The sequence below is a fragment of the Lepidochelys kempii genome, chromosome 8 (genome assembly GCF_965140265.1).
Source record: "Lepidochelys kempii isolate rLepKem1 chromosome 8, rLepKem1.hap2, whole genome shotgun sequence".
Classification (NCBI taxonomy): domain Eukaryota; kingdom Metazoa; phylum Chordata; order Testudines; family Cheloniidae; genus Lepidochelys; species Lepidochelys kempii.
Genome location: NC_133263.1, coordinates 63,768,534 through 63,785,857, shown reverse-complemented (window position 1 = coordinate 63,785,857; position 17,324 = coordinate 63,768,534). Strand labels below are relative to the sequence as shown.

At 41.0% G+C, this 17,324-nt stretch overlaps 1 protein-coding gene across 1 annotated transcript in view; it reads left to right on the top strand.

Annotated features, from left to right (window-relative positions):
- Positions 1-13,039, top strand: part of LOC140916619 (coagulation factor XIII B chain-like) — a 148,434-nt gene extending 135,395 nt beyond the window's left edge. The window contains exons 15-18 of the mRNA XM_073358292.1: positions 6,715-6,891; positions 8,667-8,849; positions 11,547-11,719; positions 13,034-13,039. Coding sequence (XP_073214393.1) covers positions 6,715-6,891; positions 8,667-8,849; positions 11,547-11,719; positions 13,034-13,039 — 539 coding nt within the window. The remainder of the gene's footprint in view (positions 1-6,714; positions 6,892-8,666; positions 8,850-11,546; positions 11,720-13,033) is intronic.
- Positions 13,040-17,324: the final 4,285 nt, after the last annotated feature.

The window sequence follows — 17,324 nt, the reverse complement described above, 5'->3', positions numbered from 1 at the left end:
AACCTGCAACAAAACAGCCGTTTTCTTATCCTGGGAGCACTTGGACACCAGGGAAGCTTCCACCCACCCCTGGATGGCTGGCCAATCCTGATGATCCCTGTCAGGGGGAGCCTGCCTAAAAACACCCCCAACATTTCCCCACCAGTTTACTAATAAACTCCTTAACAGGGTTTGCAGTAAAGGGCCCGTTCAACTTACTCATCAAATCCATAGCAAGACGTGGTGATCAGGCACGACTCTCCCCTGGGATCCTGTTTGTGACACCGGATGTTAGAGATGAAAAGAAGAGCAGGGGGACCCAGAGGCAGATTGGGTAAATGGGCTTCTTTATTGTGGTACTTGTTCTCCTCGACCCAATTGTGGGGAAGCACTGAGTTAATCACATCACACTCTTTTATCTAATGTGACAGACCCAGACCAGTGGGGTACAGGAGTCTGGTCGAAGGCAAATGTCCTGGCCACTGGATGAACAGTTTTCTGTTCCCTGAGTGACCAGAGCAGGGTCTGCCCGAGAGCAATCGGGAACCTGCCAGAACCAATTAAGACAGGCAAGCTAATCAAGACACCTGGAGCCAATTAAGAACTTTCTAGATTCAATTATGGCAGGCAGGCTAATCAGGACACCTGGTTTAAAAAGGACCTCCCACCAGTTAGTAGGGGCGTGCACCAGGAGCAGGAAGTGAGAAGGTGTGCTGCTGGAGGAATGAAGAGGTCAAGTGTGATCAGGTTTCAGGAGGAAGATCCTGCAGTGAGGATACAGAAGGTGCCAGGGGGAAGGCAATGGGGAAGTAGCCCAGGGATTTGTAGCTGTCATGCAGCTGATAAAGGAAACATTGTGGACAGCTCCTATCCATAGGGCCCTGGGCTGGAACCTGGTGTAGAGGGTGGGCCTGGGTTTCCCCCGCCCCCCCCCCCCATCTCCTGATTGGACACAGGAGGAGTTGAACCTGGTCTGTGAGAAACACCAGAAGGCAAGGCCTAAACTGGAAAGGGATCTGCCCTGTCCCCGACCCACTAGCTGGGACACAGAGACTGCGGGGCTTGTTCTCCATTTCCCCCATGCTGGCCAGTGATAAAGTTAGCTGAGTGGATGGCAGATCTGAGCCACTAGCAAGAGTGGCCAAACTGAGGGCTGCCGTGAATCTCTGAGGCAAGCAAATCTGCCAATAAGTGAGGGACCCACTGAGGCAGAGGAGGAACTTTGTCACACTAAGTTAATATGTAAATACCTACATTTACTACAACACCCCCCAAACCCTTATTTAGTAATATGAATGCCCATATACTGAATATAATTGTCCCCCACAGTTGCAAAATCAGAGGAGAACATCACTTTATGACTTTTTGGTAGCAATGTACAGAATTTTCTGCTCCCCATAACTTATTTTCAGTTTTTTTCTGTGAGTGTTGATGCCTATCCCGTATAATGTAGTGTGATTCACTAAAGGATAATCTTGTATTTGTAAGTGTCCCTGCCTCATGGTGTTTTGGATGTCTCAACAAAAGCAATTATCCACATCTGTTATTCTCCTCAGAGGGACAAAAGGACATGGCGGATGAGCTACAGTCTGATAATATAAAATAAGTAAATGTGAATAGCAGTAATAGTCTGTAACCTTTGCTGGGAAGTTCCCCCAAAACAAGATTTGCCAGAATAAGCTCTGCCTCACTCCAAAATTCAAAGTGTCTGTGTGTCCTGATCAAGGACAATAAACAGCCAGGCTTGCCCAATACCAGCTTCCACTGGCAAATGCTATCTCTCAGGCCTGGGCTTCACTCAAGTGTTTCCCCACAACCTAATTGGCTGCCAGTTAATATGAGGTAGTTGACACAAATATAAAGGGTAACATAAACACTGCTCAAATGTTTGTTCCAGGCTCCTGGTTTACTGAATAAACCTCTAGCATAGACATAACCTCAGTGTACTCTCCACTGCACCTGCCAGCCCAGCTACCTCCTCCTGGTGCTGCTTTTGAGGAAGGAAGAGGACTGAGGCCATGCACATTCACCCTGAAGATCCTGCCACCTTCAGAAAGCAGGTGACCCAGCAACTAGATAATCAAAAATTGTGGCATGTGCAAAAGAATGGGTTGGTCATAGAGTAAAAGAGTCAGGAAACGATGTGAGGAGAAACGTCAATGTAATGAAAGAGGAACATTGCGAAACAAACAAACCACTTGTACTGTATTCCTGGTGGAGTTCACATCTGTTATTTCTGGAATTAGATGTTGCAAGAGAAGAGGTCGGGAGTGCAACAGGGAGGGGTTATAAAGGAAGGTTAGTCTTCATTTGCTGAGGACAGGATCCAGAGAAGAGCAGAACTGCATGTCAGCAGTTATAAGTGCTGGGCGTACTTTATCAAGCACCAACATGACTTTACTGAGAGGTATCATCATTCAGATACTATTGGCTTTCTACGCTAAGTGACAAGGTAAGATGCAAATCGAATTAAAGGATCCTCAGCTCCATTTTGCAAGGGTAAAACAGTGACTCATGGAACAGGGTAAATAGGGGATTAGTGACAAATGGAGGAGAGTGAATGAGAACCATTGCAGATGGAGGGTTAGTTATGGAGCCTTACTTTTGTGGTGTTCTAGAGACTATTCCCATGTGTCTACTGCCTAACGAAACAAGGCTGAATGAGTCCGGGGGAAGTCCCGGATGACTGGAAAAAGGCTAATGTAGTGCCCATCTTTAAAAAAGGGAAGAAGGAGGATCCTGGGAACTACAGGCCAGTCAGCCTCACCTCGGTCCCCGGAAAAATCATGGAGCAGGTCCTCAAGGAATCAATCCTGAAGCACTTACACGAGAGGAAAGTGATCAGGAACAGTCAGCATGGATTCACCAAGGGAAGGTCATGCCTGACTTATCTAATCGCCTTCTATGATGAGATTACTGGTTCTGTAGATGAAGGGAAAGCAGTGGATGTATTGTTTCTTGATTTTAGCAAAGCTTTTGACACTGTCTCCCACAGTATTCTTGTCAGCAAGTTAAAGAAGTATGGGCTGGATGAATGCACTATAAGGTGGGTAGAAAGTTGGCTAGATTGTCGGGCTCAACAGGTAGTGATCAATGGCTCCATGTCTGGATGGCAGCCGGTATCAAGTGGAGTGCCCCAAGGGTTGGTCCTGGGGCCGGTTTTGTTCAATATCTTCATAAATGATCTGGAGGATGGTGTGGATTGCACTTTCAGCAAATCTGCGGATGATACTAAACTAGGAGGAGTGGTAGATTCGGTGGCAGGTAGGGATAGGATACAGAGGGACCTAGACAAATTGGAGGATTGGGCCAAGAGAAATCTGATGAGGTTCAACAAGGATAAGTGCAGGCTCCTGCACTTAGGACGGAAGAATCCAATGCACCGCTACAGACTAGGGACCGAATGGCTAGGCAGCAGTTCTGCGGAAAAGGACCTAGGGGTGACAGTGGACGAGAAGCTGGATATGAGTCAGCAGTGTGCCCTTGTTGCCAAGAAGGCCAATGGCATTTTGGGATGTATAACTAGGGGCATAGCCAGCAGATCGAGGGACGTGATCGTTCCCCTCTGTTCGATATTGGTGAGGCCTCATCTGGAGTACTGTGTCCAGTTTTGGGCCCCACACTACAAGAAGGATGTGGAAAAATTGGAGAGAGTCCAGCGAAGGGCAACAAAAATGATTAGAGGTCTGGAACTCATGACTTATGAGGAGAGGCTGAGGGAACTGGGATTGTTTAGTCTGCAGAAGAGAAGAATGAGGGGGGATTTGAAAGCTGCTTTCAACTACCTGATAAGTGGTTCCAAAGAGCATGGTTCTAGACTATTCTCAGTGGTAGAAGATGACAGGACAAGGAGTCTCAAGTTGCAGTGGGGGAGGTTTAGGTTGGATATTAGGAAAAACTTTTTTCACTAGGAGGGTGGTGAAACACCTGAATGCGTTACCTGGAGAGGTGGTAGAATCTCCTTCCTTAGAAGTTTTTAAGGTCAGGCTTGACAAAGCCCTGGCTGGGATGATTTAATTGGAGATTGGTCCTGCTTTGAGCAGGGGGTTGGACTAGATGACCTCCTGAGGTCCCTTCCAACCCTGATATTCTATGAGTCCCTCAAAATACTCCAGAGGAATTCAGAGTGCGAAAGTATATGAATATTCCTAGTAGCTCTCTGTGTGTTATCACTGTAATCCTGGCAGCTGGTGAAATTTACTAAGGTACTCACATATCTGTTTCCTGTTTGTCTCCATAGTTATTTTTGCCATATTAAATGAATTATGAATTCAACAGGTTTCATGTTTGTTTAGCAATTGTTTTTATTTCGTATCACTCCAAAAGTAATATTGTGCTGATTGTAGAAAAATTCTGGTGTATGGGCCTAATATATAGATAATATGGGGATAAATAGTGCACTGAGCTCTATAGAGAAGGGGGCATTTTAATCTTTGACACTAGACCTTCTGAGTCCTTTCCCATCACATCATTCAGTGAACTAGGACATAGAGAGATGGCTTTGGTACACTAAGGGGTCATTTGAACCATAACTATTAATGTAGGACAGGCTGGTTTTGCTCAAATAATCCATGGTAACTGAGCTACTCAGCAGTTCAATGTATTACCTTCTGGAAGATATGCACTTCCTCAGGCAGGCATATCTAGATAACTGGACTCCACGTACACTAAAATCTGCACAGAAAATGACATGAGGTGCCAGTACACTGCGCTGTTATCAATTGTTTTGTTGTCTCAGTTAAGTGTTTTGTACATTAGCAGACATTAATTCCTCAGTAAGACTCAAGAGTTTGTAGAGCTTGAGGTTTTAGATCTGAACTGGTTTTGATTTATCAAAACCTTAAATTTGTTAATGAAGTAACTTCTTTTTTCCTGAGTAATGAAAAATGGTTGATCAGACGCTGGTCAAAATTCCCCCCAAAATTTTACTTTTGGACTGACAAAGAACATGAGAAACTTCAGCCCCAGTAAATGCTTTGAATGAAAGAATTGTCTCAGCCATAACCCTGGCATTGGTAAGAAAGTGCTACACTAAATTAATACTAAGTTTTATTTACATGAACATTACAATGTTCGTGTTAATAGGAAAATATTAGCACTGACAAACAATAAATCCTGATATTGATATATTAATTCAGTAAAAAGTATGAGCGGCTACAAGAGTTGTGAATGCTTGAATCAATATATGGCAATCTCTGCTTTATTGTCATTGATTTCTTATTTGTAACAAGAAAAGGAGGACTTGTGGCACCTTAGAGACTAACCAATTTATTAGAGCATAAGCTTTCGTGAGCTACAGCTCACATCTGAGGAAGTGAGCTGTAGCTCACGAAAGCTTATGCTCTAATAAATTGGTTAGTCTCTAAGGTGCCACAAGTCCTCCTTTTCTTTTTGCGAATACAGACTAACACAGCTGCTACTCTGAAACCTGTCATTATTTGTAACAGTTTTCTTTACATTCAAAGGGTCAAAGCAGAAGGCTAAAGGTAAAGGCCCTGCTCATGTGAGCAGACCCACACAAAGGGATGACTTTTACAAGCAGAGATTACTCACGTAAGTAAGGGTGCTAGACAGGCTTTTAATTAAGAAGGGCAACATGGGGGTGACAAATACAAGTAGGGGAGGACAAAGGTGACAACAGTGTCATCATTTAGTGGCTTAGGTGAGTGATTCACACATCTGAAGTTTACATGATTTTCTAAAAAAAGATTTATATCTGTGGACTGAGATTGTCAAAGTCCCTTAAGAATTTAGATGCATAATAGTCATTGAAAATAATAGTTGTACTCCATCTTCTAGGCACCTTTGAATATCTCTGCCATAGTCTGATTAGTTAACATTTCTCCAGACCTCAGAATTTTTCATTCACTGGATCTAGATTTCCCAGAATTTGTGGGTGTTGGATCCAGTATAATTGGGGTATTTCTTTTTCTAAAAGACTAAATAAAATGGTAGTTGGGAACACTGGTGAATTGATCTCTAGTCTCCAAGTACATATGTAGGTTTTATGGGCCTAATGTATCTAAAATCAAATATAGAAATCTTTTAAAATAAGCCAGATGGTAGCTATTAGTAACATTTTATATATATAATAATTGAGAGGGCATGTTCAATCTTAATTGACAAGACAGAAGCAGAATCTGCCATGATGGGCTCATTATAAATGCTTAGGTAGACTAGTTTAGATTAGACAGAATTGTTTTCAATTCAGACTCAGCAGTTTTATTCAAATTTGGGCAGGGAGGGTTCTGATATTTTGGACAATATTCAGACCCTCCAAATCTAAATGATATCAGTTTTCAACACGAGCCTTTGCCCACTTCTCTCTGTAGGACTCCTTCCCCTCTTCCAGAGCCCCAGGCCATATTTTAGACTTGCATGCATTGACCAGTGTGGATGTGATAAGATTACACAGGTCTTCACTGTTTATCATTTCAGTGGTAATGTCACCAACATGGAATGGGTTTCTAAGTAACAAAAAGTGGAAGCCCAACCTGCCTGCAAAATGATTTTTTTTTCTTTCAGTGATGGTTTGTTTATATAAAATAGAAAAAGAGGGAGAGATAACGGAGTCATATTTTAGCTCAAGTCAGTCTTTTGGAAATATTTATACAATCTAAAATCTACCTGAGCTCTGCACTGCAAGCTGACAAAATAGTCTGAAACGCTTTTTCAGATGCTTAGATTCCCAATTTGCACCTAAAATGAATAACACGGTGTGTTTGGTTTGTGTAGTGCCAGTATGTGAACAGCCGCCTGATGTTGATTTTGGAGAAATTATTAGTGGCGAGAAATCACAATATGTGGAGAGCGACTCAGTGCAGTATGGCTGCTATCCTGGGTACACGCTGGCAGGATCTGAACGGATAACGTGTTATGGGAGAAACTGGATGCCACCGCCAAAATGTTTGGGTAAAGGGAAATTTGAGTCTATTTTATTCCTCACACCTTAGGTCTTGGTGAATTTTTGTTAATGTATGTAGAACTCGATAGTTAATCAGAGTCCATAGGTGAGAAGAATCCTTCATTATTCCACCATTGCAGAAAAGCAGTTGGTTGCCGTCACTGTGGTTCCATGTTGTGGAGTCAGGGTGCATTCTGATGCAGGTATTTGACAAGGGAGAAAACAAGTAATGTATTAAATTTCCATCACTGGATTTTATAGCATTGTTTTCTCCAGTGGGTTCAATGTATTCTCCCTCAGTGTAGAGGTTGACATTATAATAACTGTGGTGTCACCTTCTTTCCTTATTCCTGGAACAGCTTTCCTCCAAATCCCTCCACAAACCCTCCTCTTGTGGCTTGGCTTCCCTCACTCCCTGTAATCTATGCTCAGACATTCCTCATTCCAGCTCCCAAGAGAACAATTTATAAATAGTAATTTTAAACATTTGGCAATTTAAGAAATATATTAGAAAGCCTAAGAGGTTAATGTAACATGGCTAACTTTAAACCCCTGCTTGCCTCCCCGCATACATAGAATCATAGAATATCAGGGTTGGAAGGGACCTCAGGAGGTCATCTAGTCCAACCCCCTGCTCAAAGCAGGACCAATCCCCAATTTTTGCCCCAGATCCCTAAATCACCCCCTCAAGGATTGAACTCACAACCCTGGGTTTAGCAGGCCAATGCTCAAACCACTGAGCTATCCCTTTCCCCCATCTTCTAAGAAATTTAACCTTTTCCCCTTGTTTTGTGTATATCACACTGAGCCCCTAAAAGTAATATTCTTAGTCACAACTTTAACTCATGTGCCACATTTTCACTAGTACTATGAAACCTATTAAAAGTTATCCATTGAGAGACTGATAAAAATCAGTCAACACAAATGGTCTTCTGATAAAAAATGAAACAGAATTGTACTCAATACCCTTTGGAGTTCATAGGGATGGTCTCCTAATGAAAGTAATTGCTTAATAAAGGTGGTCACTTTGGAGAGGTAATTTGAATTTAGTTTTCTATTCTCCTCAGTGACTTCTCTGGTGACTCCAATTCCAACTACCCAATCAGCAACCATCTCCCTTTCACCATTGTTTGACAAGTTTAATTTGCAATCGAAATGCAATTAGACTCTGAGCCTAATCACCCAATGGAAACCGTTTTAGGCCCCATATCTAATGCATGAAATTTATTATGAGATTTAGTTAATAAATTATTCTTGACATTTGGCATAATCACTTTCTGCAGCCAGATCATAGAAGAGATTATTATTATGGTGAAAGATTAAAATAAATAGCTTTAATTGTGTGTAATCTGATTTGGAGTTTTGGAAATGATTAACTTAAAGCTTTTTGGGGAATAATACATTGTTCTAATTTTTTCCTGTTTTCATTTAGCACCATGTACCATCACAAAACAGCAACTGGAGGACAAAACTGCTTCTGCCCAGTGGCTGCAGACGTACAATAATTATTCTAAATGATCAATTAGTGGAATTTTCCTGCAGAGAAGGCTATAACCCCACAGATCATTCAGCCAGGAAGTGAGTTGATGGACACATATATTTTCCACTGTGTATCTCTGGTAAGTATGATAATTTGCAGACACTGTCTATATCTCACATGAAATGAGGGGAAGATAATGAAGAAAATCTCATCCAAAGTAGCCTTAAGGGTGAGCAAGCAATGATTGGGCATTCAGTATCCTTTTTTTTTTTTTTTTTTGGTTTTATTTGTTTTTTTGCTTAGCCACAGGAAAGAAATGTGGACGTCCACCTGATGTTGCTAATGGAGATATAACTACTTTTTCCCAAAAAGAGTATGCCTCAGGCTTTTCTGTGGAATACAAATGCCAAAAGTTTTATTCAGTGAAAGGGCAAAATAAATCTTTCTGTAACAATGGAAACTGGACAGAAACACCAATTTGTGAGGGTAACATGATGTTTTCTACAACAAAACCTATAGTTTTTTTTTCCAGTGTATCTAAGTATATCTGGTAGCAGGTAAATGTGTTTCACAGTTCAAATCATTTTTGTTACATTATTTTGTACCAATATTATGAACTGTGTAATACAGAGATTTTACTGTTAGAAATCCTAAATATTTTTTGATGAACGTTCAAAATCTCCTGAGCTTCTTTTAGGAAATTATTGGAAAATGTATTTTCTTTACTATTTCAATGAAGTCCTTTTAAAGGAACATTCAATGAAATTTCAGGGCAGAAAATTCGCAATTGATAAAAGTAAATACTTTTTCACAGAGCACTTAATTAGATGGTGGAACTCATTGACATAGGAAGTGATTGAGGCCAGAAGTTAGCAAGACTCAAAAAGGAATTCAGTGTTTATATGGCCTACAAGAATATCCAGAATTATCATGATTAATAATGATAAAAATGTGGAAACAATATTCATTCATGTTTCAGGGTTAAAACAGTCTGTAATTATTAGAGATCAAGCTGAGATCTAATATGAGGGGCTGGGGAGCAAATTATGCCATCTCTGCCTGCCTCAGGGTTCTTACACACTCCTGTGATGCATCTGGTACAGGCCACTGGCTGAGATCTAATCTGGGAATCCCAGGTTCTTCACCAGACCATTTTTCTATTACTAACATCAAAACAAATTTGATTATTGGAAAAGCCAGGTAATATCTTGTTCAGTGTTTGTTCCTGACAATCCAGATACTTTTCCTCTCTCTCTGCCCCTGAATCACTCCACCTAGACCTCAACCACGATAACTATACGTACATCATTAGACTTCTGTTTTTCTCATTCTAGAGCCATGTGTTATCTCTCAGGAAGAAATGCAAAACTGTGGCATAGAGCTGACTGAAACATACTATGGAAAACAATACATACAACATGACAATTTTGTTGTGTTTAAGTGCAAATCAGGACATGTACCCCTGGCATTTTTATCTCCTGATTTTACTGTGTGGTGTCATTCAGGCAATATTGTGTATCCCCAGTGCAATAAACGCATGTATTCCTTAATTAAATTACTATTCCTTGGGATATTCTGAGCTGGGAGGAAAATGAGCAAACTTGAAACAAAAGACCAGTGCTTCATAGGTTTATATTTGTTAAATACAGGGAAAAAATGACATCACTATCAAATGTGGAATGTACAGATGACACTTATGAAATGAATTACCTTGTTTTTATTTAGGAGGGCTTCATTGATCTAGTTGTTAGAAAACAAAGATTTAATAGATCAGGGTATATAGCAGCATTAATTGCCCTGTTGCCTTGTTTGTCAGTACACATTGGAAAATTATTAGCCTTTAAAGGAGAAGTCAAATTAGATGCATTTATGATTAAATTGGCTCCCTTGCAAATACAGGTGTGGGTTTATGAACCTAGCAGAGGTGCTTCTCTATTCATTTATCATTATTGGAAAGAGTTGGTAGGACGGTGGATACATGGGACCAGAAAGCAGAATTTCCTTGGGTGGTTTTTTTAAGTGTTCTCAACAAGGTCCTTCACGTCAGTCTATTAAGGGAAATAAATACTCAGAGTAAAGAATACAATTCTATATAAGTTAGAAACTTGCCAGGCAATGGGAAACTTGGTGTAATTCTTAGTGGGTTTGAGAGGATAGAAGGGCATTCAGGCACCTTTCTCTCTCTCTCTCCACATTCGGGGCCACAAGTGGGTAGTGGGGGAGAAACAGCTCCTGCCATAACTGTAAGTAGCACAAGGACTGTTCTAAATTGTGCTGACAAGAGAAGTGCCATAGGGAACCTTCTACCAGCTGAGGACTAGGTGGAGTGCTGTGAATTACAGCCCTATACCTTTGATCCTGGGGCTGCCCATGACAAACCACTCAATCACACTTGGGGGAATCTTCACCATTCCCAGTTAGGGATAGTTTAAAGGTTTTTTTCATGTCATGCCAGTGGTGCGAAAAGACCTTAACCGGGGTCAAGGATGTGGTCTCTAGAGTTTAATTAATGACAACTTAGAGTGGCAAGAACTTAAGTCAACTCAGGGCAAGCCTCTCAACATGCCATGCCCAAATGCAGGGCACAATGTATAACAAGGACCCCAAATGAGGGGGACAAACTTTTAATTATGCTGGAATTTCTCCTAGGCTCACCCAGACTATGATATTAAATTGTTCTTTAATGCATATTAAGTAGCTCAGTGGAGAAGTGCTTATATCACAATAACCACTACCATATCTTGTACTGGAAACATCACTAGACAGATGTAAGCACCTCTCTACCTTCTTAGTCAGCCCAATGCAGAGTACATAGAAATAGTCTACCCAAGATACATGAACATGACTGAGCCTTGCTAAAGCATGGATCTCATGGTAGAATAAAACTTCTCAGGAAGAGTAATTCCAATATTCTAGCCTTACCACCCTTCCTTCCATGTTATCTGTACAGAGAGAGAGGTAACTACTTGGAATCAGGAACTAAGAGAGACCTGGAAGAAAACAAAATTGAGGCAAGTTAAACATTAATTTAAAAAAATTAGCAAGATTGATCTTTTACTTTATTGAAGGCTCAGATTTTACAGGTATAGTTAGGGTAGGGAATAGTGCTGCTAGAACTTCCACTTTAAGTAATTAGTACCCTAATATATTACTCTGTGTTTCAATGTTCTGTGTTTGTTTTAGATGTGTTAGGAAAGTGTGGCCCCCCACCTTCTAGTCAAAATGGAGACATCATTTCTGACCTATTGCCAGTCTATGCAGCAGGCTCTTCAGTGGAATACAAATGTCGAAGTTTTCATGGAATGACGGGATCCAAAATAATTACATGCCACTTAGGAAAATGGATGGCCCCACCAGTATGCTCAGGTACGTATAAAATGATTCTTGTGATATGAAAAAGAAACAGGACTTTGCTCTTGCTTTTTGGGAGGGGGTGGGGTGGTACAAGTCTGGCAGAGACTAGTTGGCATATCCACCTCAGGCACAGAGCATAAACTCCAAGGGAGAACCCACAGACTAGTTTCTGTGAGTTGGGGAGGAAGAGCACAGTATGATAGAGCTGGTCAGAAATTTTCCCACAGATAAAACACTGATTCATCAAGCTTTTTGCAGAAACATGGTTATTTTAATAAATCTCCATCGTTGCTTGGCTTTCATTCTATGCATCCTAACTCAAATGTTTTTACTAGTGTATAACCCTGTCAAGGTTCCTTCCCCACTCTCCACTCTAGGGTACAGATGTGGGGACCTGCATGAAAACCTCCTAAGCTTACTTTTACCAGCTTAGGTTAAAACTTCCCCAAGGTACAAACTATTTTACCCTTTGCCCTTGGACTTCCACTGCCACCAACAAACTTTATCTGCGTTCCTGAGAAAACATTGTTTGGAAACGTCTTTCCCCCCAAAATCCTCCCAACCCTTGCACCCCACTTCCTGGGGAAGGCTTGGTAAAAATCCTCACCAATTTGCATAGGTGACCACAGACCCAAACCGTTGGATCTTAGAACAATGAAAAAGCATTCAGTTTTCTTACAAGAAGACTTTTAATAGAAGTAAAGAATCACCTCTGTAAATCAGGATGGTAAATACCTTACAGGGTAATTAGATTCAAAACATAGAGAATCCCTCTAGGCAAAACCTTAAGTTACAAAAAAAGACACACAGACAGGAATATTCATTCTATTCAGCACAGCTATTTTCTCAGCCATTTAAAGAAATCATAATCTAACACATACCTAGCTAGATTACTTACTAAGTTCTAAGACTCCATTCCTGTTCTGTCCCCGGCAAAAGCATCACATGGACAGACACAGACCCTTTGTTTTTCTCCCTCCTTCCAGCTTTTGAAAGTATCTTGTCTCCTCATTGGTCATTTTGGTCAGGTGCCAGCGAGGTTACCTTTAGCTTCTTAACCCTTTACAGGTGAAAGGATTTTTCCTCTGGCCAGGAGGGATTTTAAAGGGGCTTACCCTTCCCTTTATATTTATGACAAACCCTCTTCTTGCCTCACTGTAATTTAAAATGTTCTCATAAACTGGACTGGTTGATCACTAGAGAATCTGAATCAAAGTTACACACAACTAATGGAACACCATAAGTGATTTAATTAACCTGAGGTCCTTCATGGGAATGTGTCACTGACTCTAAATGTTCCTGTATCTCTTTTTCAGATATGAGATGTGCACCTCCACCAGAGATTTATGATGGTAGGATTCTAGGTGCTAAGCAACAAAGATATTTGCCTGGTGACAGGATGCATTATCAATGTGGGCGAGGTCTGAGCTTTATTGGATCTCTGACGGTAACATGTGAGGAAGGGAAGTGGTCCCAACTGCCAGAATGCAAAGGTATTTTAATTTCCTATTTCTAAAATAGCCTAGTAGTGAGGATATTGTTGGAATCAAAAATGTCACTCTCAGTCAGAAGTGCGTATTTCCTTGTTTTTCTGTCGTCTTATAATGCACAAATATAATATCTCTTGCAAACAAACCAGAGACAAAATCAATTTCCAGTCTGTGATGTTCCATGCAAGTTCTGAGTAAAGGGTAAGAGGCAAATTTTGTTACCCCTGCTCATACTAAATAGTTAACACTGACTTTGATGAACCTAGTCCAATATTAGGATTTGACCCATGACATAATGTGAATATGAATGGTTGACTGTTCTCTATTTCTGATTTTTAAGTGCGCAGTTTCACTGCCACTTGCAGATGAGCTAGACAATTGGTGAAAATGCCCACTCCTTTGAAGTCAGTGGAAAAATTCCACTGATTGCAATAGAAACAGGATTTCACCACGTATCTTCAAGCTTCCAGAAAAAAAGTGGTGTCACTCTACTGGCTCATTTTGTTTCTTTTCATATACCAGAATTTCACTGGCACAGCAATAAGAGTGGCATAATCAGGGTCATATTATTACCAAGCCATAGCACAGGTTTAGAATAAGAACAATGCAGAGAAAATAGATGAACTAATATCCGCTTTCGTTATGGTCGATTGTGGTCCCTATATAAGATACTGTTTCTCTGAATTCTCCCTCTGAAAGAGTCTTACTTTCACTCTTACCTGAGCCTCTCAGTTTTCCCTATCTCAGTCTTACTGACCTTTTAGCAGAACAAGATAAAGCAGAGAGCAAAATCAAAACAATATGAAACAATTACAAATTTAAAAATCTTGAAGCAAACTAAAATGATCAGAGCCAATGTTATTGGTATTTATGGACAAAAACTTCTGTCTTAGGTTATACACCATTAAATACACAGTTCAGTCACATCATTAAGATAATGCAACCAGGTGAAAACATATTAAAAGACTAAACAAACAGCCTATTGTGTCTAACAACTAAAACCACCCAACTCCCCTCAACCACCCTTGAGAGCTTGAGTGACTAGCTGGTATGGTACAGCATCCTCAGAAGATATGAAGAAAAACAATATTCAGCTGAAATGGAAGTTGGAAATTAAATTGGATTCTATAAGTGGAGACTCTGTTGAATTTGACTGTAAAAGGGAACATGTGAGGGATCCATGATCTTCTCCATTTAGAGTACAGTGTGTGGAGGGGAAATTGACATATCCTAAATGTAAGAGAAGAGGTAAGTGATCTCCAGTAAATGACAGTATTGGTAAATTACCTGTCTCAAAGATGTATTAATTTTTACTAGGAAATTCTCAGATTTAAAAAATACTATGGCACAATTGTGATGGGTACCATAGAAACATGTTGAAAATCATGCTTCCTGACTCAGACAGCTTGCAATCTAAATCAAACACAAATGGTGGATTAAAGAGATTCACTGGTTACTTTGCTTGTGAGCACTATTACTTGAGCTGGGACAATCTTCCTTTGACATCTGAGCCTGTTTAGGTTACCAACAGAGCAGAAAAGTTTTGTAAGTTTTCTTGTCTTACTCAAGTTCTCTAGCTGGTCCAATTCCTCATTCAGATAGCTGACTTCCACTGCAGTCTGCACTCATTTGCTTTCCCTCTGAAACTGATTTTTTTAGCTCCTAAAGTCAAGTCCTTGCTGGACCTCGTCACTGTTAGCAAGCTCCATGTTGGAGAAAGATTTAATGATCTCTTCGAGTTACTGGGAAACCTTCTATCCATGAGGGTCAGTTTGCTGGTCCTCTCAATTATCTGTCTCGCCATGTTACTCTGGGAGTGTTGCAGCTGGGTTTCTCAATCTGCCTAGAAACTTTGTAGCTGCTGACCCAACAAATATTTTCTCTCAGACTGTGAGTCATCTCTCATACCTTTCTGGGAAACCACCAAATGTTGCTTCAATTTCCTTAGTGAAGACTTCAACTCCTGTTTCAGGTCTTGTTTTAATTCCTTTGACCTTCTTTGATGTAACCTTTTTTAGCCTGAGTGGTTAGCCAATAGTCAGGGTCTTCCAACTTCTTTTTTGTGTTAAGAAGAGGAATAGGGGATAGAGTCCGGTTTTCTATGATGCAGCTTTTTTTATTTGAGTGTACACAAAGTCCTGTTCCTCTGAAGACAGGAGGATCAGACAGGAGGCAGTTTACTTGATCGCAATTCCAAGCCAGCCTTCACATTCAGCACTCTGTCCAAAAAATGCTTTCACAGTTTTTCTGCGGGGCTACTCTCTTCCAGGGCTTCTCTTGCTGTCCACTGGTTTTCCTGCAGCTTTCTGGCAACTTCTACCTCAGACATAAACAACTCCACCAATTAATCCTCAGCTCCTGTGTTTGTTCATCCCTATGGGCATGGGCAAAGCAACAAAAATTAAGGAGTGCGTGAGGGGGACACAGATTTGCCTTCTTCCTGACTGTCCTCTTCCTTTCTCACGCAGGCCACCAACACAACCACAACCAGCTGCTTAAGTGCCCTGGCCCATAAACTCCTAATCCCATCCCCTCCAAATCAGTGCCAGTGGCGTTGTGACCTGGCGCACAGGATCAAAGTGCTGATCAGGTCTGGACCAGTCAAAAGACAATCTGGCCACAGCCCAGGTACCCCCCACCCTGGCTTTATAGCCTATACCTAGTAAAATCCCTTGTATCAGCTGAGTGACACAGAGGGGCCAGATTGTAAAATCGAGTCACGGTGTGTGGGTCTCTCTTTGCTCATCTGGTCCCAGACTCCAAAGGACTATTCCTTTATATAGTATGACTATGGTTGTTTTGAAAGCCCCCTTCTCAGGAATTCCTTCTCATTCTTCTTTGAGTAGTGTCCCAATGGGTGCTCCATTCTAGGTCCACTTGCGTCCCCTGCACCTTTGATTGGAGATTTCATGTAGCTCTGTCTTGTGCACCACACTGTAGTTACCTAGCACTATGAGAGTGAACTGCCCTCAATTCCTTTTCAAGCCTCAGAGAGTATCATTCTGCATGGGGAGTATTCTGTTGGCCAGCTATGACTAGAGTCTGGCCCATTTGCATGAGCTGAGTGACACAAATGGGCCAGATTGTAAAATAGAATCTAACCTTGTCTCTCTCGCTATTCATCTAGCCCCGGTCTCTTCTCTGTTCCTTCCCACAGGATCATCAGCATTTGTGTGAAAGCCTGTTTCTCTATAATTCCTTCTTGTTCTCTCAAACTTACCATCTCTCCTTTACTTTTCAAATCTTTCTGTAAATACATCTGTTTTATTTAGCTTAGTAAAGCATTTGGCGACAGGGTACCTCTCAATACAGTTAGTTAATCAAATTTCCAACAATAGATCCACATGTACCTACTGAAATTATATTTTTCTATTTCCAGAGCTATGTATAACATTCCTAGAAGATATGGAGAAAAACAATATTGGGCTGAAATGGAGCTTGGAAACAAGACTGAATTTAGAAAGTGGAGACTTTGTTGAATTTGACTGTAAAAATGGATATGTGAGGGATCCAACATCTTCTGCATTTAGAGTACAGTGTGTGGAGGGGAACTTGCCATATCTCTAAGTGTAAGAGAAGAGGTAAGTCACCACCAATTAAACTACAATATTGGTGAATCACCTGACTAAAATTTTGTAACTTATACTGAGAAATTCTAGGGTTTAAAAAAATAGAGAAGACAAATGGTGAGTTAAAGAGACAGAGGTAACAAGCAAAGTAACCTCTATATTACTTGAGCTGGAACCATCTCCCTTTGACATGTGGGCTTCTTTGGGATACCAACAGAGCAGAAAAGTTTTGTAAGTGTTCTTGTCTTACCCAAGTTCTCTGGCTGGCCCAATTCCTCATTCAGATAGCTGACTTCCATTGCGGTCTGCACTCATTTGCTTTCCCTCTGAAGCTGATTTTTTACCTCCTTTAGTCTTTGCTGGAGCTCATCACTATTAACAAGAACCATATTGGGAAAAGCTTTCCTGATCTCCTCTAGTTACTGGGAAACCTTCTATTCATGAGGATCAGTTTCCTGGTCACCTACTTTATCTGTCTTGCCATTCTAGACTGAGAAGCCCAGCAGCAAAATTCCCAATCTGCCTAGAGACTTTGTAGCTGCTGGCCC